Raw genomic sequence first — 21,056 nt, 5'->3', positions numbered from 1 at the left:
GCACTAAGCACTGGCTTGACATCAGAGTGCTGTGATTTTTGCTTTAGTAGTAGAGAAAAAATTTAAGCCGTGGACACCCCTGCTAGACCCCCGCAATGACCCACATGCCATAGCTGGCAGAAAAGCCTTTCCTCAGACGTTGCTGCCGCCTTTTCTATAATATACACACATTGTAAACGACTCGGCTGCAGCTCAGGGATTTTTGTGAAAAAAAAAATCTTTAGTGCTATCTCTGTACTGGACACCAGAGGGCGCTAATGCTCTATTTACAACTTTACATCAGGGCACGCAGACTGGATCACGTGGCATTGTACCCTTCGGCCCGGAAGAGGAAATAAGCGCAGGAAGTGGCAGGGTGACCTGAGCTCGGCATTGGAGCGCAGAGCGACAAGGTGAGGGCTGAGGACCGTTCACACTGTGCTCCGTTCTGAGGTGGTTAGCCGGTCTGGGCTCGGTGCGGTCACTGGCATTAGCCGACCATCTTAGAAAGCTACTGCTTGCAGTTCTAATGCCCTTTGTTTACATGCTGGGAGGAGACCAAGGGGTTAAGTTAAAGGGACAAAACCCTGACGTTAAGTGCTAGGTAGTGTTTTCTGTAAGGAGCGGATTATAAGGGGTTTCTATTAGTTACATATTACATCTTTCCCAATCACCTGGATGTCATGTCCCCCCCAGTCACTTAGCGGTGTCACCCACCCACCCACCCGCCTCTGTGAGGGTCCGGCCACATGGCACCTAAATCGATGCAAATAATTCACATGTGGATTTCAGTGTATTGGAGGCCGAAGGTGAAGTCCGCAGGTGCGGCCCAATATCTGTGCAGGTGGCAGAGAGTTGGTAGCACGTCATCTACTATTGTACTGTGCTGTGGATTTCCCGCACAATTTCAGAGCAGAATTCTGCAGTTTATCCCCCCGTGTGTGAAAAGACAGTTTGCTTGTTTGTGTCCAGAGAAGACAGTGGGAGACATCACTTATCATAAATTTGCCAAAAACTTACCCTTCCCTTCCCTTTTATATTCTGGTGGCTGAGACAAGAGGTCATCCCACCATGGCCATCCGTCGGATAGGTGATCAGTGACCGACCACTGGAGAATACGGAGCTGGGGGTCCTGAGCCTCCATTCCTTCTCACAGTGGTCTCCTTCAGTCTATGGTGCTGGTGGGGATGGCCAAGCACAGTGCTCAGCTCCAACATTGGCACCTGCTCCACCACTGCTCTGTTCTGGCTCTTCCTTCCTGCAGCTGTGCATTGACAAGGACCACTATTCTAGTGGTGGCTGGGGTCCCACTCAATCCTACACTTACCACCTTTCCTGTGGACAATCCTACACTTACCACCTTTCCTGTGGACAATCCATTGTCAGAAAGTCCCTTTAAATGCAACAAAAGTGCCTGTTTTGTCTCCATTGTGTCCCATTATTAGCAGTTCATATTGCAATTTATTGTAATAAATGTAAAGACACAGCTTTACTTGTTTTTCTTTAGGAATATGTGGATAGATAAGTCTGCAATCATATATAGTTCCAAAATCTAGCGTAAATCCGATAATTCACCTCATCTCTTAACTGTGATCCTAGGGTGTGACGATGTCATTCACCTGTGTGTAATCATCCACATTCAGCCGAACGCACTTTCCCCTTCATCCTATTATACTCTGCTTTAAAGAAAAATACCCCCCATTCATCATGTTTGCTATATATATAACATTAGTGTTCTTTACTGTTTTTCAGCCAGTAAACCATGGGGCTGCACTTTGGAGACCTTGCCAAGATTCGGCATGTCATCACTTTCACATTATCTCCATTTGAACAGAGAGCTTTTGCCAACTTCCTCTCCAAGGGGATTCCCAATACGTGGAGGAGGATTTCATCTAACTTTCTTACCATAGCACCACGTAAGTTTACATGTATTTAGTTATATACCATGAATTCAGGGCTGTTCTCGCACAGTATTGACTCATGTCATTCCCCTTTTCCATAGGGCTTACTGCTTTATTACTGTTTCATAATCCAACACATTTACGCAGGGCTGATGTCATAGGGAGACAGGTGAGGCTACGTCCCCACGGTCAGTAATCGTTAGCGCATTGGATGCAGCACATGTCCACTGCGTCCAAATCGCTGCCAGCTTTTGAACGAGGTGATTCCGCGTGTGATCACTGAATTGTGCGTAATCACCGCGCCCCTTACATTGGACTGGTGATATTTATCTTGCAGAGACTCCCATCTCCGCGAGCTAGACGTGCTGCGGTCTGTAAAGATGTTCCAAATGTCCGTCTCCGCGAGTGATCTGTGGGTGTTGGTTCACACATAGTGGAGATTGGATTTCTTGAAATCCCATACACTATGCTTTAACATCTGGATGCTGCGGATGTACGCAGCATCCAACCCGCAGCGTTTACTGACCGTGGGAACATACCCTAACAGGACAATGTGTTTCAACTGGTAGAACTGCACCAGAAGAAAATATTAGTCAACTTGCCATTGGTTGGATTCTTTCTTTTTTTTTATTTTGGGGGGATAGTTCCATCCAGTGAGTGTATTTTTTTGCATACTAGTGAGAGTAACAGTCCAGGATTTAATACATCACTAACTGTTTTTCAGCAGAGTAAAAATATGTTTCTTTGTATTTAAATGGAGTCCGTCAGCACAAAGTGACTGTTCAAACCAAGCACAGGATGCATGATGCATCCTTGGGTTGGCCAAGCAGTTGTGTCCACCTTCCCACCTGCTTGTTTTTCATCTATCTCTGCACTTCTTTAGCTCATGTAGAGCCAAACTTGTCAATCAAGGTAGAGGAATGCCAAGATAGATGGAAAACAAGTAGGTTAGGTGGACAGAACTATTTGGCCATGCCAAAGGTGCATCGAGGGCCTGTGCTTGATTGGAGCAATCATTTTGTGCTGACAGATTCGCTTTAAAAGGAATCTGTCAGGTCCAGTAATTCCACTAACCTGCAGACATTGGGTTACTATGCAAGTTAATAGCGTTATGCAGGGACCCAGCTGCTGTTGTGTAAGTGCAGCACGCGGAAGAAAATGAACTCTATTTCTGGTGGGAGCCGCTGGTTTTCAGTTATGCAGGTGTGCCCCGGAACAATTACAGTCACCGATGGCACTGAAAATGCCATCAGCAAGCCCACCCAGACAGTGACTGGCAGCTCACTGCCTTGCTGTCTTGGCTGTTAATAAGTGTTGGGGCATGCTTACAGTCACCACTCTGCTGTGAGCGGTGACTAACTGTTTCGGGTATACCTGCATGACTGTAAGCCAGCGGCTCCCAGTAGGAATAAAGTTAAAGGGGTTGTTCGAAGGACGTACTAAAAAGAATGAAGAAAAGGAATAAATAAAAAGAATGAACATAATAACTTATAGCTCCAAAGAGATGGATAGGTGTTATATATTTCTTATGCACCTTGTAGATGAAATGCACTTGAATTATATGTAGACAATTAGGAAATCAACATAGATTCCATAGAAACAGGTGTATACTATATTTTCTGTGCTATATGGTTGGGGAATGAAGATGGAATACTTGTAGATAATAGAGAAATGAACACAAATCCCATATAAACAGGTGTATATTATATTCCCTGTGCCTGATAGGTGGGGAATGAACATCAAATATATCTAGAGAATAGGGGAATGAACACATATCCCATATAAACAGGTGTATATTATATTCCCTGAGAGTTACAGGTGGGGAATGAACATGAAATACATGTAGATAATAGAGGAATGAACACATATCCCATATAAACAGGTGTATATTATATTCCCTGTGCCTGATAGGTGGGGAATGAACATGAAATATATGTAGAGAATAGAGGAATGAACACATATCCCATATAAACAGGTGTATATTATATTCCCTGTGCCTGATAGGTGGGGAATGAACATGAAATATATGTAGAGAAGAGAGAAATGAACACAAATCCCATATAAACAGGTGTATATTATATTCCCTGTGCCTGATAGGTGGGGAATGAACATCAAATATATCTACAGAATAGGGGAATGAACACATATCCCATATAAACAGGTGTATATTATATTCCCTATGCATGATAGGTGGGGAATGAACATGAAATATATGTAGAGAATAGGAGAATGAACACATATCCCATATAAACAGGTGTATATTATATTCCCTGAGCGTGATAGGTGGGGAATGAACATGAAATATATGTAGAGAATAGGAGAGTGAACACATATCCCATATATACAGGTGTATATTATATTCTCTGTGCCTGATAGGTGGGGAATGAAGATGAAATATATGTAAATAATAGAGGAATGAACACATATCCCATATAAACAGGTGTATATTATATTCTCTGTGCCTGATAGGTGGGGAATGAACATGAAATATATGTAGATAATAGAGTAATGAACACATATCCCATATAAACAGGTGTATATTATATTCCCTGTGCCTGATAGGTGGGGAATGAACATGAAATATATGTAGAGAAGAGAGGAAAGAACACATATCCCATATAAACAGGTGTATATTATATTCCCTGTGCCTGATAGGTGGGGAATGAACATGAAATATATGTAGATAATAGAGTAATGAACACATATCCCATATAAACAGGTGTATATTATATTCTCTGTGCCTGATAGGTGGGGAATGAACATGAAATATATGTAGATAATAGAGTAATGAACACATATCCCATATAAACAGGTGTATATTATATTCCCTGCGCCTGATAGGTGGGGAATGAACATGGAATATATGTAGAGAATAGAGGAATTAACACATATCCCATATAAACAGGTGTATATTATATTCCCTGCGCCTGATAGGTGGGGAATGAACATGGAATATATGTAGAGAATAGAGGAATGAACACATATCCCATATAAACAGGTGTATATTATATTCCCTGTGCCTGATAGGTGGGGAATGAACATGAAATATATGTAGATAATAGAGTAATGAACACATATCCCATATAAACAGGTGTATATTATATTCCCTGTGCCTGATAGGTGAGGAATGAACATGAAATATATGTAGAGAAGAGAGGAATGAACACATATCCCATATAAACAGGTGTATATTATATTCTCTGTGCCTGATAGGTGGGGAATGAACATGGAATATACAGGTCCTTCTCAAAAAATTAGCATATAGTGTTAAATTTCATTATTTACCATAATGTAATGATTACAATTAAACTTTCATATATTATAGATTCATTATCCACCAACTGAAATTTGTCAGGTCTTTTATTGTTTTAATACTGATGATTTTGGCATACAACTCCTGATAACCCAAAAAACCTGTCTCAATAAATTAGCATATCAAGAAAAGGTTCTCTAAACGACCTATTACCCTAATCTTCTGAATCAACTAATTAACTCTAAACACATGCAAAATATACCTGAGGCTTTTAAAAACTCCCTGCCTGGTTCATTACTCAAAACCCCCATCATGGGTAAGACTAGCGACCTGACAGATGTCAAGAAGGCCATCATTGACACCCTCAAGCAAGAGGGTAAGACCCAGAAAGAAATTTCTCAACAAATAGGATGGTTCCCAGAGTGCTGTATCAAGGCACCTCAATGGTAAGTCTGTTGGAAGGAAAAAATGTGGCAGAAAACGCTGTACAACGAGAAGAGGTGACCGGACCCTGAGGAAGATTGTGGAGAAGGACCGATTCCAGACCTTGGGGAACCTGAGGAAGCAGTGGACTGAGTCTGGTGTGGAAACATCCAGAGCCACCGTGCACAGGCGTGTGCAGGAAATGGGCTAGAGGTGCCGCATTCCCCAGGTAAAGCCACTTTTGAACCATAAACAGTGGCAGAAGCGCCTGACCTGGGCTACAGAGAAGCAGCACTGGACTGTTGCTAAGTGGTCCCAAGTACTTTTTTCTGATGAAAGCAAATTTTGCATGTCATTCGGAAATCAAGGTGCCAGAGTCTGGAGGAAGACTGGGGAGAAGGAAATGCCAAAATGCCTGAAGTCCAGTGTCAAGTACCCACAGTCATTGATGGTGTGGGGTGCCATGTCAGCTGCTGGTGTTGGTCCACTGTGTTTCATCAAGGGCAGGGTCAATGCAGCTAGCTATCAGGAGATTTTGGAGCACTTCATGCTTCCATCGGCTGAAATGCTTTATGGAGATGAAGATTTCATTTTTCAGCACGACCTGGCACCTGCTCACAGTGCCAAAACCACTGGTAAATGGTTTACTGTCCATGGTATTACTGTGCTCAATTGGCCTGCCAACTCTCCTGACCTGAACCCCATAGAGAATCTGTGGGATATTGTGAAGAGAAAGTTGAGAGACGCAAGACCCAACACTCTGGATGAGCTTAAGGCCGCTATTGAAGCATCCTGGGCCTCCATAACATCTCAGCAGTGTCACAGGCTGATTGCCTCCATGCCACGCCGCATTGAAGCAGTCATTTCTGCCAAAGGATTCCCGACCAAGTATTGAGTGCATAACTGAACATTATTATTTGATGGTTTTTTGGTTTGTTATTAAAAAACACTTTTATTTGATTGGACGGGTGAAATATGCTAATTTATTGAGACAGGTTTTTTGGGTTATCAGGAGTTGTATGCCAAAATCATCAGTATTAAAACAATAAAAGACCTGACAAATTTCAGTTGGTGGATAATGAATCTATAATATATGAAATTTTAATTGTAATCATTACATTATGGTAAATAATGAAATTTAACACTATATGCTAATTTTTTGAGAAGGACCTGTATGTAGAGAATAGAGGAATGAACACATATCCAATATAAACAGGTGTATATTATATTCCCTGTGCCTGATAGGTGGGGAATGAACATGAAATATATGTAGATAATAGAGGAATGAACACATATCCCATGTAAACAGGTGTATATTATATTCCCTGTGCCTGATAGGTGGGGAATGAACATCAAATATATCTAGAGAATAGGGGAATGAACACATATCCCACATAAACAGGTGTATATTATATTCCCTGAGCGTTACAGGTGGGGAATGAACATGAAATACATGTAGATAATAGAGGAATGAACACATATCCCATATAAACAGGTGTATATTATATTCCCTGTGCCTGATAGGTGGGGAATGAACATGAAATATATGTAGATAATAGAGGAATGAACACATATCCCATATAAACAGGTGTATATTATATTCCCTGCGCCTGATAGGTGGGGAATGAACATGGAATATATGTAGAGAATAGAGGAATGAACACATATCCCATATAAACAGGTGTATATTATATTCCCTGTGCCTGATAGGTGGGGAATGAACATGAAATATATGTAGATAATAGAGTAATGAACACATATCCCATATAAACAGGTGTATATTATATTCCCTGTGCCTGATAGGTGGGGAATGAACATCAAATATATCTAGAGAATAGGGGAATGAACACATATCCCACATAAACAGGTGTATATTATATTCCCTGAGCGTTACAGGTGGGGAATGAACATGAAATACATGTAGATAATAGAGGAATGAACACATATCCCATATAAACAGGTGTATATTATATTCCCTGAGCGTTACAGGTGGGGAATGAACATGAAATACATGTAGATAATAGAGGAATGAACACATATCCCATATAAACAGGTGTATATTATATTCCCTGAGCGTTACAGGTGGGGAATGAACATGAAATACATGTAGATAATAGAGGAATGAACACATATCCCATATAAACAGGTGTATATTATATTCCCTGTGCCTGATAGGTGGGGAATGAACATGAAATATATGTAGATAATAGAGGAATGAACACATATCCCATATAAACAGGTGTATATTATATTCCCTGTGCCTGATAGGTGGGGAATGAACATGAAATATATGTATAGAATAGGGGAATGAACACATATCCCATATAAACAGGTATATTATATTCCCTGCGCCTGATAGGTGGGGAATGAACATGGAATATATGTAGAGAATAGAGGAATGAACACATATCCCATATAAACAGGTGTATATTATATTCCCTGCGCCTGATAGGTGGGGAATGAACATGGAATATATGTAGAGAATAGAGGAATGAACACATATCCCATATAAACAGGTGTATATTATATTCCCTGTGCCTGATAGGTGGGGAATGAACATGAAATATATGTAGATAATAGAGTAATGAACACATATCCCATATAAACAGGTGTATATTATATTCCCTGTGCCTGATAGGTGGGGAATGAACATCAAATATATCTAGAGAATAGGGGAATGAACACATATCCCACATAAACAGGTGTATATTATATTCCCTGAGCGTTACAGGTGGGGAATGAACATGAAATACATGTAGATAATAGAGGAATGAACACATATCCCATATAAACAGGTGTATATTATATTCCCTGAGCGTTACAGGTGGGGAATGAACATGAAATACATGTAGATAATAGAGGAATGAACACATATCCCATATAAACAGGTGTATATTATATTCCCTGTGCCTGATAGGTGGGGAATGAACATGAAATATATGTAGAGAAGAGAGGAAAGAACACATATCCCATATAAACAGGTGTATATTATATTCCCTGAGCGTTACAGGTGGGGAATGAACATGAAATACATGTAGATAATAGAGGAATGAACACATATCCCATATAAACAGGTGTATATTATATTCCCTGAGCGTTACAGGTGGGGAATGAACATGAAATACATGTAGATAATAGAGGAATGAACACATATCCCATATAAACAGGTGTATATTATATTCCCTGTGCCTGATAGGTGGGGAATGAACATGAAATATATGTAGATAATAGAGGAATGAACACATATCCCATATAAACAGGTGTATATTATATTCCCTGTGCCTGATAGGTGGGGAATGAACATGAAATATATGTAGATAATAGAGTAATGAACACATATCCTATATAAACAGGTGTATATTATATTCCCTGCGCCTGATAGGTGGGGAATGAACATGGAATATATGTAGAGAATAGAGGAATGAACACATATCCCATATAAACAGGTGTATATTATATTCCCTGTGCCTGATAGGTGGGGAATGAACATGAAATATATGTAGATAATAGAGAAATGAACACATATCCCATATAAACAGGTGTATATTATATTCCCTGTGCCTGATAGGTGGGGAATGAACATGAAATATATGTAGATAATAGAGGAATGAACACATATCCCATATAAACAGGTGTATATTATATTCCCTATGCATGATAGGTGGGGAATGAACATGAAATATATGTAGAGAATAGGAGAATGAACACATATCCCATATAAATGGGTGCATATTATATTCCCTGAGCGTGATAGGTGGGGAATGAACATAAAATATATGTAGAGAATAGGAGAGTGAACTGTGACGGTGTGTACGGCAGAGCAAGAAGGGACAACAGGCCAAGGGATGATTCAACAGATTTATTATCAAGAACGCTGGAACAACACATGCAGGTAGATCTACAGAGTCCACAATTAGTCCAACGGAACCGGTTCGGGGGCACCTACCGATAATCCTTGTGCCAGCTAACAAAACAATAGTCCACACGAGTCCAAGGGATCACAAAACAATCCCACGAACGACGAGATATGTCCTCAACTCAATTCTCGCCCCGTTCACTTCCACAGTCCCAGATGGACATGGGGTCTTGCCTCAGCTAAGAATCCCCACTCCTCTTCCAGTCTCCAACACACATCTGATCTCAAAATAAGAATGGACTGTCTGAGCTCCTGTGATCCGCCCCTGAAGGGGGTAGGGGTCACACCTTCTATTCAATGGCTGATTCCACCAGAAGATTCTATTCTGGTCGGCTCCACTTAGTCTAGGTCGTATGTACATTTGACTAGCCCCCTGCTGAGAGGAAGAATGGCTATTCCTTCACCAGTGTTGACAAAGCTTAATTACATTAAAGCTTAGGGCTGCAAGTATTGGGGGAAGGAGACATTGTTACAGGTGACTCCCAGCACAAGAAAATACAATACATAAATTACAGCTAATAGAAACCAGAGAACAGTTACATACATCAAATGGCATATTATTCAAATGCAGGACAGGGCAAAAGTACATATCATGACATGAACACATATCCCATATGTACAGGTGTATATTATATTCCCTGAGCCTGATAGGTGGGGAATGAAGATGAAATATATGTAAATAATAGAGGAATGAACACATATCCCTCATAAACAGGTGTATATTATATTCCCTGAGCCTGATAGGTGGGGAATGAACATGAAATATATGTAGAGAATAGAGTAATGAACACATATCCCATATAAACAGGTGTATACTATATTTTCTGTGCTATATGGGTGGGGAATGAAGATGGAATACTTGTAGATAATAGAGAAATGAACACATATCCCATATAAACAGGTGTATATTATATTCCCTGTGCCTGATAGGTGGGGAATGAACATTAAATATATGTAGATAATAGAGTAATGAACACATACCCCATATAAACAGGTGTATATTATATTCCCTATGCATGATAGGTGGGGAATGAAGATGAAATATATGTAAATAATAGAGGAATGAACACATATCCCATATAAACAGGTGTATATTATATTCCCTATGCATGATAGGTGGGGAATGAACATGAAAAATATGTAGAGAATAGGAGAATGAACACATATCCCATATAAACAGGTGTATATTATATTCCCTGTGCCATTCACAAGTCCAGGGGTACCATCTGGTAATCCAAATCCAGCAGGGTGGGCAAGACCATATAATATCACGTGGCCAATGATACCCATATTTTTTTTTTTAAAGACCAAGATCATGCTCTTGACCCGAGTGTTCTGAAAAGGAAACTAATGGTGCCACTAAAAAAGTGCACTAATATGCAGTCACTTGAAACCCTCTCCAACAGGAAAAGGGCTCCAAAAACCATTCCCTGACTCTCCAAGCCAGAAGGCCACAGTGAGTGTCAGAGCCAAGTAGCTTCCCGTAGCCAAAACCAAGGGAGACCCAATCTTAATCCGAGCATCTGCTTGAGCTGCCACCTGAGTGAAAACTAGGAGCCATCGACTGTCGACTCCACCACTGAGATAGAAGAGTTAGGGGTCATGGGGGGAACAGAACCTGATAGCCACACAGTACACCCCTAGACCATCAGAGGGAATCCATAAGGGGACTGCATATGAAAAATACTAGTAACGGACACAAGGGAAAAGTGAAACATGCAAAATAGTGAAAAAAATAACGAATTTTCCAAAGTATGTTAATTTTGGCTGTACCTTGCAAATGGGAATTTAAACATTCCCTGAACCTTGCCAGGAGGTCCGGATTAAGGGTATGTGCAAAACAAGTATTAAGTAAAGGCTTGTGGAAATGTGGCTTAGTTCTTGTGTTTCCCAGGCCAGTAGATTAAAGTACCCCAGTGTCAACACTATTGGACCACTTTGAACCTCAGGCTTTCAAACTTACAAGCCATAATGGCATTGATCGGGGCAGCCAAGCTTTCCACCAAGGATTCTGGGGTAGGGGGAGCACAATGTCATAATCACTGGAATGAAGTTCTAAAGCGGGCATGTACAACATATGGCCTGCGGTCTACATGTGACCTGCAAAGGATGCTGTGCTGCCTGCGGAGCTGTTCTGGATGCCCTGGTCCCTTTTTCCTCTCTTCAAATGTATTCACTATTCACATGTTTTGGACGTGAATACATTTTAACACTGTGGTGCGGGAACTGGAGCAAAGGAGCGTAAGTCAGATCTGGCCCCAACTTGCAGAGGCATGATGAGGTCAGCACGCTGCTGACTTTATCACACTGTTGCCGGCACCGACGGGCTGCAGAGGAGTAGAGACATCAAGGGCAACACTAAGCGGTCCATGAAGGATCTGAAGATTAAATGAGTTATCGTTGTGGATAAGGGGGAGGGGATTAATGTTGCTGTGAGAGCACATAATGGGGTGACAATTGTGAAAGGGGGCACAGTTTTGCGAGAGGCAGTGGTGATGGGGGTTACTTTATTCAGAGAGGCAGTATGTTTGTGTGTGGGGGATATTTGGGAGAAGGATGGTGGGAGAATATTTTAGGAAGGGACAGTGCATGCGATATTTTACAGACATGCATTGTGCAGTGGATATTTTGAGTAGGGCAGTGTGAGGGGAAATTTTGTGCATGAAGCACAGTGAGGGACAATTATTTATTCAGGGGCACAGCATGGGAGATATTTATAATTCATGTCATGGGGCAGTTTAACAATATTTCTATTTTAAGGGCACCATGATGGGAAGTGCTACAAAAGACTGGAGAAGAGGGAAGGCTGCAGAGATGAGCTCTCGGCGTGAAATGTCATCATGGCATCTGTGCTACAAGTAGACAAAAAAGGATAGGGAAAAATTCAATCAAAGAAATGTCAAATATAAGGTACATGTAAGTAAACGTTTACTTGTGATCCTGGCTACGTCTCCTCAGTGCTGTGTTTCTTATATGGTCCACTGTCTGATGATGACTGTTACCAACTCCCAATATCTCCTCAACATTGTTAAAGACATACTTGGATTTGTGAAACAATTGTACAAGGGGCTGACCCGACATTGCATTTGATTGGTGTACCAAACTTGGTGATTTATTAGATGTACGGATGGTGGTTATGATGCTGCATTCATGAACTGACGGTGGTTCTTGTGCTGTATTCTTGTACTGACAGTGGTTCTGGGGCTGCATATACAGTAGTGTTCAAAATAATAGCAGTGTCTTAGGTAATCACAAAATCTTTATACTAGTTTTATTTCCATGCATTGGGAAGATTGCACATTGTTTTGTAATTCAAAATATTAAGACAAATGTATATAACTTTTAACTAATTTACAGAAAATAACAAAAAAATAACATTAGGCTGTTTAAATAAATAGCAGTGTCTGCTTGGATTTAGCATTCCTGAGAATCACTAACTAATATTTAGTTGTATAAACACATTTTTTTTATAACTGCTTCACATCTATCACATCTTCTTATCTATGCAGAGTCAACCAACTTCTGGCCCCGGTCACTTGTTATTCAAGCCCAGGATGCTTGGGCTACATCCCACAATTTTTTGGTATTAGTTGGCTTTGCCTCAGAAGCGGCATCTTTGATTTCATCCTACAAGTATTCTATCGGATTAAGGTCCGGGAATTGGGCAGGCCACTACAAAACATCAATTTTGTTGGACTGTAACCAAGATTTTGCTCGTGTACTGGTATGTTTAGGGTCGTTGTCTTGTTGAAACGCCGATTTCAAGGCCATGTCCTCTTCAACATAAGGCAACATGACCTCTTCAAGTATTTTAATATATGCAAACTGGTCCATGATCCCTGGTATGCAGTAAAAAGGTCCAGCACCATAGTAAGAGAAACCTGCCCATATCTTAATGCTGGCACCACCATGCTTCTCTGTCTTCAGAGTGTACTGTGGCCTGAATGCAGAATTTAGGGGTCATCTGACGAACTGTCCATGGCTATTTTACCCAAAAAGAACAATTTTACTTTCTTCAGTTCACAAAATGTGTCTCCATTTCTATTTAGGCCAGTTGAGGTGTTATTTGGCACATTGTATCCACACGTCTTTCTTTTAACAGTGGGACTTTGCGGGGACTTCTTGCTAAGAGTTTAGCTTCACACAGGCGTCTTCTAACTGTCGTAGTCCTCACAGGTAACTTGAGACTGTCTGTGATCATCCTGGAGCCTATCAGTGGCTGATCCTTTTCCATTTTGGTTATTATTTCATCCATTTGAATGGTGGTCTTCCATTTTCTTCTTCGTCTCTCTGGTTTGGCTTTCCATTATTAAACATTGGAGATCATTTTAACTGAACAGCCTATCATTGTCTGCACTTCTTTATAAGTTTTACCCTCTCAAATCAACTTTTAATCAACTTTTAATCAACTCTCCAACTTTTTAGTCAAAGTACGCTGTTCTTCTGAACAATGTCTTGAACGCCCCATATTTCTCAGGCTTTCAAGGTGAAATGCATGTACAACATGTCCTGGCTTTAGCCTTAAATAAGGGCACCTGATTCACACCTGTTTCTTCACAGAATGATTGACCTCATCAATTGAACTCCACATTGCTATTATTTTGAACTCACCTCCTTTCAATTAATTATTCAAGTAATATAATTTATACCAAAAACAAGTGATTAATCTGGTTAGTAATATTGGACTTCTAGTATTTTGAATAGAGATGAGTGAATTTGTTTGGATAATGATCGCCAAACATTAATTCTGCAAGAATATGGCACATTCGGATTCGTGATCGGAAACCCGAGCAAAATTTTGTAAAAATCTTTAACATTTGGTAAAAGAGCGGAAAAATATTTTCATTGCCACAAAAATATTTTCAGCACTTTAGCAACGATAATGGTGGTGTTTTTTCAGAGTTTGGCATGTGTTTGATGAGGGGAGGGGGTATGCAGAGCTCAGAGGTGCGGCGTTCTTTGAAGCACAGCACAGCATTAATTTTTTTTCCCCCTGACTTTGTGTGCACATTTCGGTTAGCCAATCAGGGTGCAGGAAACACTCATAATGTACTGACACTACGGCTTATGTAATTGGCTGGTGAAATCACATGTTCCTCTCCATATAAATAGCGGAAATCTTGTTTTAGCGCCATTTTGACACTGACACAGCACAGAGAGGCTGCTCCTGACACTGCCACTGTTACTACCAACTTTTCAGCTATTTAGTTCGGCGGTGTATATCAGTCAGATAGTGTAGCTTGTGTCCAGGGTGGCTGCAAAATTTAACTTCCAGCGCTTTTTTTGGCCATTACTGAGGTCAACAGACAAAGTCAGCAGGGCACATGTCCTACAAGTTTGTTGTGCGCTGATTCTATAGTTCTACATGCACGGGTATAGCATTGTAAATTACTGTATATACTCAAGTATAAGCTGAGATATTAAGCCCATTTTTTGGCCTAAAAGTGCCCCTCTTGTCTTCTACTCGAGTTAATGTCCCAGGGGGTCAGCGGGGGAGGGGGAGCGGCAACTGTCACATCATTCTCACCTGCTCCCAAAACAGTCTCTGCACTTCCCTGCTTCTCCAATGGTCTCCAGCTCCCGCAGCTCTTCCTTTGTTCAGCGGTCACATGGTTCCACTCATTAAAGTAATATGGATGCCACTCCACTCCCATAGGCGTGGAGCACACATTCATTACTTTAATGAGGGGTACCATGAGACTTATGAACACAGGAACAAGCTGCCGGCGTGCACCAGGAGGGTGAGTATAACGGGGGAGGGTGAGCCATGCGATATTCACCAGTCCCCTGTTGTGAATCCGCTTTTTGGGCTCCCCCAGTGGTTGCTGGTGGTACTGGTGACTTGTGTGGATTTTGCTGCCTCTGTTCACCTGCTTCCATCAGTGTTTGGGAGTTTCCTATTTAGTCTTGCTCTCCAGTCATTTCCTTGCCGGTCTTCATTGTAACCAGTGCCTTTGGTTTCATGTTCCTGCTACTAGTCTGCTGATCAGCTAAGTGGACACTTAGTCCTTTTTGTTTTGTATTTCTGTCCAGTTTACAGTTTAGTCATTTTCTGTTGCTGGAAGCTCTTGTGGACTGAAATTGCCACTCCTGTGTCATGAGTTGACACAGGAGTCTTAAAGTAATTTCAGGATGGGTTTTTGAAAGGGTTTTCAGTTGACCGTGAAGTCCTCTTTTGTATCTTTCTGCTATCTAGTAAGTGGACCTCTCTTTGCTAAATCTACTTTCATCCTGTGTTTGTCTTTTCCTCTAAACTCACCGTTAATATACGTGGGGGCTTCTATCATCTTTGGGGAATTTCACTAGAGGTAAGCCAGGTCTGTTCCTTCATCTACCAGGCGTAGTTAGTTCTCCGGCTGGCGCGTGGCATCTAGAATCACCGTAGGCATGCTCCCTGGATACTATTAGTTGTGTGATAGATTTAGATCACGGTCAGCTTGAGTTTCCATCACCCGAGAGCTCGTTGGTTATTTACGTGTTTCTGACGTTCCTGGCCATTGGGAACCATAACAGTCCCCCTTCCACCGCCGGGCTCTGCCTTCTGTGTCCTCTGGCTGTGACGTTCAGGTCTGAGGGCGCGCCCTCTGCCTGAACAATCACTGCAGAGACCTGGAAGACTGTTGTGAATTCTGCTCTTGGGCTTCCTCCGGTGGTTATAAGTGGTAGCACTGCTGTCTTCAATCGCAGCATTTCATCAGGTGTGTCCACTTAATGCTATCCACTGGGCTATTTAGTTTTGCCTCACCCTTCAGTCAGTGCCAGTTGTCCATTGTTCCTGGAGGATTCACATCTCTTCTGGTCTCTCCTGCTTTGCTGTTCATTGCAACAAAGATAAGTTGTTTTTTTTGTTTTTTTTTACAGTCCACATGCTGTGGGCCTTATAGTTCAGTGCATTTCTATGTTTTGTCTTGTCCAGCTTGGTCTGTATAAGGACTTGCTCAGCCAAGCTGGAATCTCTGGAGATGCAGATATACCCTCCATACCTTTAGTTAGATGTGGAGATTTGTATTTTCTGTGGTAGATATTTTCTAGTATTTTAATACTGACCGCATAGCACTCTGTCCTATCCTTTCTATCTAGCTAGAATGGCGTCCTTTGCTAAATCCTGATTTCAGTCTGTGTATGTTATTTCCCTCTCCTCTCACAGTCAATATTTGTGAAGGGCTGTCTGTCCTTTGGGGATTTTCTCTGAGGCAAGATAGTTTTTCCGTTTCTCTCTCTGGGGGTATTTAGTCCTTCGTCTGTAACGAGGTGTCTGGGGAGTGACAGGAACATCCCACGGCTACTTCTAGTTGCGGTGTTAGGTTCAGGGTCCGCGGTCAGTACAGGTACCACATTCTCCAGAGAACGTCTCATGCTGCTCCTAGGCCACCAGATCATAAGAGAAGACACAGTGGCGTGCCGCGGTGGAATGGGGACCGGTGAATATTGCAAGTGCTGGGGACCTGGCCTCAGCGACGATAGGGGAGTATGTAATTTTTTTTTTATCGCAGCAGCAGCATACAGTGCATATTACTCTATGAAACATCTTATGGGGCCATCAACCTTTGTGCAGCATTATATGGGTCATAATATTCTATGGAGCATCTTATGGGGCCATCGTTATTAGTGATGGGCGAGTGTACTCGTTGCTCGGGATTTCCCGAGCAGGCTCGGGTGACCTCCGAGTATTTATGACTCCTCGGAGATTTAGTTTTCATAGCGGCAGCTGAATTAGGTACAGCCAGGCTGAGTACATGTGGGGATTCCCTAGCAACCAGGCAACCCCCACATGTACTCAGCCTGGCTAGTAGCTGTAAATCATTCAGCTGCTGCGATGAAAAATAAATCTCCGAGCCGTCATAAATATTTGGAGTTCACCCGAGCATGTTTGGGAAAACCCGAGCAACGAGTACACTCACTCATCACTAATCATTATCCTTTTATGCAGCATTATATGGGGTATATTTTAATATGGAGCATCTTATGGGGCCCATCATGAACTGTATGGAGCATTATATGGGGCTCCTGATTCAATATGGATATTCAAAAACACTTAACCTACTGATGTCTCAATTCATTTTACTTTTATTGGTATCTATTTTTATTTTTTAAATTTTCCAGTAGCTGCTGCATTTCCCACCCTAGGCTTATACTTGAATAAATAAGTTTTCCCATTTTTTTGTGGAAAAATTAGGGTTTTCGGCTTATACTCGGGTTGGCTTACACTCGAGTATATATACGGTATATTATTTCAGTAGCTAAATGTAGAAAAGCCTGCTGTATCCCATATTTTAGCTACTTAGATGGGTAATCGCATATCAGTCAGACACCGTTGGTACCTACTGTCCAGTGTGGCTGTTAAATTTACTTTTCAACCTTTTTTTTTTTTTTTTTGGGGGGGGGGGGCATACTGAGGTTGCCAGACAAATACAGCAGGGCACGTGTTGTGCACTGTTTCTATTGTGATCCATGCATGAATATATCATTCTAATTCTATGATGCTAGTGAAAAAATAACCGTCTGTATCCCCGCTTGTAATTTAGTGCTGTGGTGCTGTCTGCAGACCTAAGGCACATTAAAAAAAGTTATAATTTTTTCGGTTGCGAAATTTGAAACAGCCTGCTGTATCCTACGTAGCCATTTTGTGGCGGTGATATGAAACTGTCTGCAAACCTAAGGCACACTGAAAAAAATTTCAGTTGCAAAAAATTAGACAACCCGCTGTATCACACAATTTCCCATTTGTTTGTGTTGAGATTAAGCTGTAGATGCCTGATTCAGGAGGCAAAAACAAATTATTCTGTTATTAGCGTCATACAGTAAGGGACCTCAGTTGAAACTTTTTTTGTAGCATCTAGTGTGTTATAGAGGCCTGATACATAGGCCACAAACAATTTCTTCTGTTATTTATGTCATACAGTAAGGGTCCTGACTTGTAAAAATAGTTTGTAGCATCTAGTGTGTTATAGAGGCCTGATACATAGGCCAAAAACAAATTCTTCTGTTAGTAACATCCTACAGTAAGGGACATGAGTTTAAAAATAGTTTGTAGTATCTAGTGTGTTATAGAGGCCTGATCCTTCGTCCAAAAATAAAAATAAAATATATTTTCTGTGACTAACATGATACAGTACGCCATATTTCTACTTTGAATTTACTTTGGATTTTATTGTCTCTGAAAATCAGCTGTTTGCAGAGGTGGTAAAGACTTTAACCCCTTCCCGACCTTTGACGCAGCATATGCATCATAAAAACCTGTGCCAATCCAACCTGTGACGCAGCATATGTGTCATGGTCGGATTGCGCTCCTGCAGGCCGGATGAAAGGGTTAACTGTAATTTCACCAGACCTGCAGGGACATGGGGAGTGGTACTTGAGCCCAGAGGGGGTGGCTTCACCCCCCCCCCCCCCCCCCCCCCCCCCCCCCCCCCGTGGCTACGATTGCTCTGATTGGCTGTTGAAAGTGACATTTCATTTTCACTTTCAATCAGAGCGATAGTAATATTTCAACAATGATAATTGGTGAAATATTACAATCCAGACATGGCCGATGCTGCAATAGCCCCGCCATCTGTCTCCCCACCGTTCTACGTCCTGTCATCTGCCGTCCTCCGCTCCCCCATCCTCCTGTCCGCTCCCCCTGCAGTCTGATTTCCCCCCCCCCCGCTGTCCGATCCCCCCCTCATACTTAACGACCTCCGGTGTCCCTCCCGGTGTCCGTGCATCTGCTCCATGGGCGCCGCCATCTTCCAAAATGGCGGGCGCATGCGCAGTGCGCCCGCCGAATCTGCCAGCCGGCAGATTCGTTCCAGGTACATTTTGATCGCTGTGGTAGGTTCTATCACAGCGTTCAAAATAAAAAAATTATAAATAACCCCTTCCTTTATCACCCCCATAGGTAGGGGCAATAATAAAATAAAGAAAAAATATTTACTTTTATTTTTCCACTAGGGTTAGGGTTAGAACTTGGGTTAGGGTTAGAACTAGGGTTAGGGTTAGAGTAAGGGTTAGTGTTAGGGTTAGGGCTAGGACTAGGGTTAGCGCTAGGGCTAAGGTTAGGGCTAGGGTTAGAATTACGGTTAGAATTAGGCTATGTGCACACTGTGCAGATTGGCCTCGGCGGATTCGTAGCAGTTTTCCATTTTTCCATCACGTTTACAGGACCATGTAAACCTATGGAAAACCAAATCCACAGTGCCCATGGTGCGGAAAATACCACGCGGAAATGCTGCGTTGTATTTTCTGCACTCAATTCTTTGTGCGGATTCCGCAGCGTTTTACACCTGTTCCTCAATAGGAATCCACCAGTGAAATCCGCACAAAACACTATGGAAATCCATGGTATATCCACAGGTAAAACGCAGTGCAGTTTACCTGTGGATTTTTTAAAAACTGTGCGGAAAAATGCTCACATGAATCCGCAACGTGGTGTCAGGACTCTGAACATTTTTAGTACCTTTTTGTGCATTACTGCCCTTTTCCAAGATGGCGTCTTTGGTCTCATGTGCACTGTGTATTCCTGCTATAAAACTCCACCCCAGCATTCAGTCTGTGGTAGAGTATTCTGCCTTGCATCCAGCTCCTGACCTCTGGTGACTCCCTGGCTATATACCTGCTCCTGTGAACCTGTGTGGTTATCCTGCTACTCTGCTCTGAGTTCCTGCTGCATACACCAGTTCCAGTAATCCTCCTTCATCTGCTACTCGTGTTCACTTCCATCTGCATTTGCTGGACATGTAAGCTGTTGCTGCTCTGCAAGAACCTGAGACTATTACCCAGACCTCCCTGGTTGAGCTAAGATATTATTTGAACTGCCTTATAAGCATATCTATCTGTGTTTTGGACTAAGCAAGGACTTATTCGTGTCAAGTATCCTCAAGAATAATTGTGCTTCATAGACTTTCTGCTTGATTGCATTTTCCTCTGAAGTTTCCTATAGACTGCTGAGCTGCATTTGATATTTGCTCCAAGTGTTGTGGACTTGAGTTTCTCTCTGCACCTGTTTGAATCACCATGTGATAATATAGACTTTACCACTTATAAAACTGTGTCCTGTAGTTTTCTTGTTCCACGCAAAGAGTCTCCTAAGTTATCCACTATAATTATTACACGTGGGCACATAGCCTTAGGATTAGGGTTGCAATTAGGGTTAGGGTTAGAAATAGGGTTAAGATTAGAGATGAGCCACCTCCCTAGTGTTCGGGTTCGGTTCGTCAAACAGGGAGATGTTCGCCGAACTGTTCGTCGAACTGTTCGACGAACACCATCGAACCCCATTGAAACCAATGGCAGGCAAACACAAACACATACAAACACATGGAAAACACATAGAAAACACCTTAAAAGGTGTCTAAAAGCTGACAAACTGCTCAGAAGACACAACAAACACATGGAAAAGTCACAACTACACATAGTCATGCGAAAAGAAAAGAGGTGGAGGAGTGAAAGGAAGAGGAGACACAGATATAGGCATGTCATGCCCTTCTAAAGTTAAGAAAGGCTGGAGTAAAAATCTAAACACCCAGACGTCTTGAAAAAAAAAAAATATATATCTTTAGGTAGAATGGCAGCGGGTCCATTCAGAACCCTTTCCTTAAGGTAC

General features: G+C 41.8%; 1 protein-coding gene across 2 annotated transcripts in view; it reads left to right on the top strand.

Moving 5' to 3' along the window:
- Positions 1-236: 236 nt before the first annotated feature.
- The window catches only part of UQCRQ (ubiquinol-cytochrome c reductase complex III subunit VII), a 53,098-nt gene continuing 32,278 nt past the window's right edge, over positions 237-21,056 (top strand). The window contains exons 1-2 of one of the 2 annotated variants that reach the window (XM_077265866.1): positions 237-392; positions 1,732-1,895. In XM_077265866.1, coding sequence (XP_077121981.1) covers positions 1,742-1,895 — 154 coding nt within the window. In that variant the 5' untranslated portion in view covers positions 237-392; positions 1,732-1,741. The remainder of the gene's footprint in view (positions 393-1,731; positions 1,896-21,056) is intronic. The other variant, XM_077265867.1, reaches the window with a different exon arrangement.

Source organism: Ranitomeya variabilis, chromosome 5 (genome assembly GCF_051348905.1).
Source record: "Ranitomeya variabilis isolate aRanVar5 chromosome 5, aRanVar5.hap1, whole genome shotgun sequence".
Taxonomy (NCBI): Eukaryota; Metazoa; Chordata; class Amphibia; order Anura; family Dendrobatidae; genus Ranitomeya; species Ranitomeya variabilis.
This window is presented reverse-complemented; position numbering and strand designations above follow the sequence as displayed.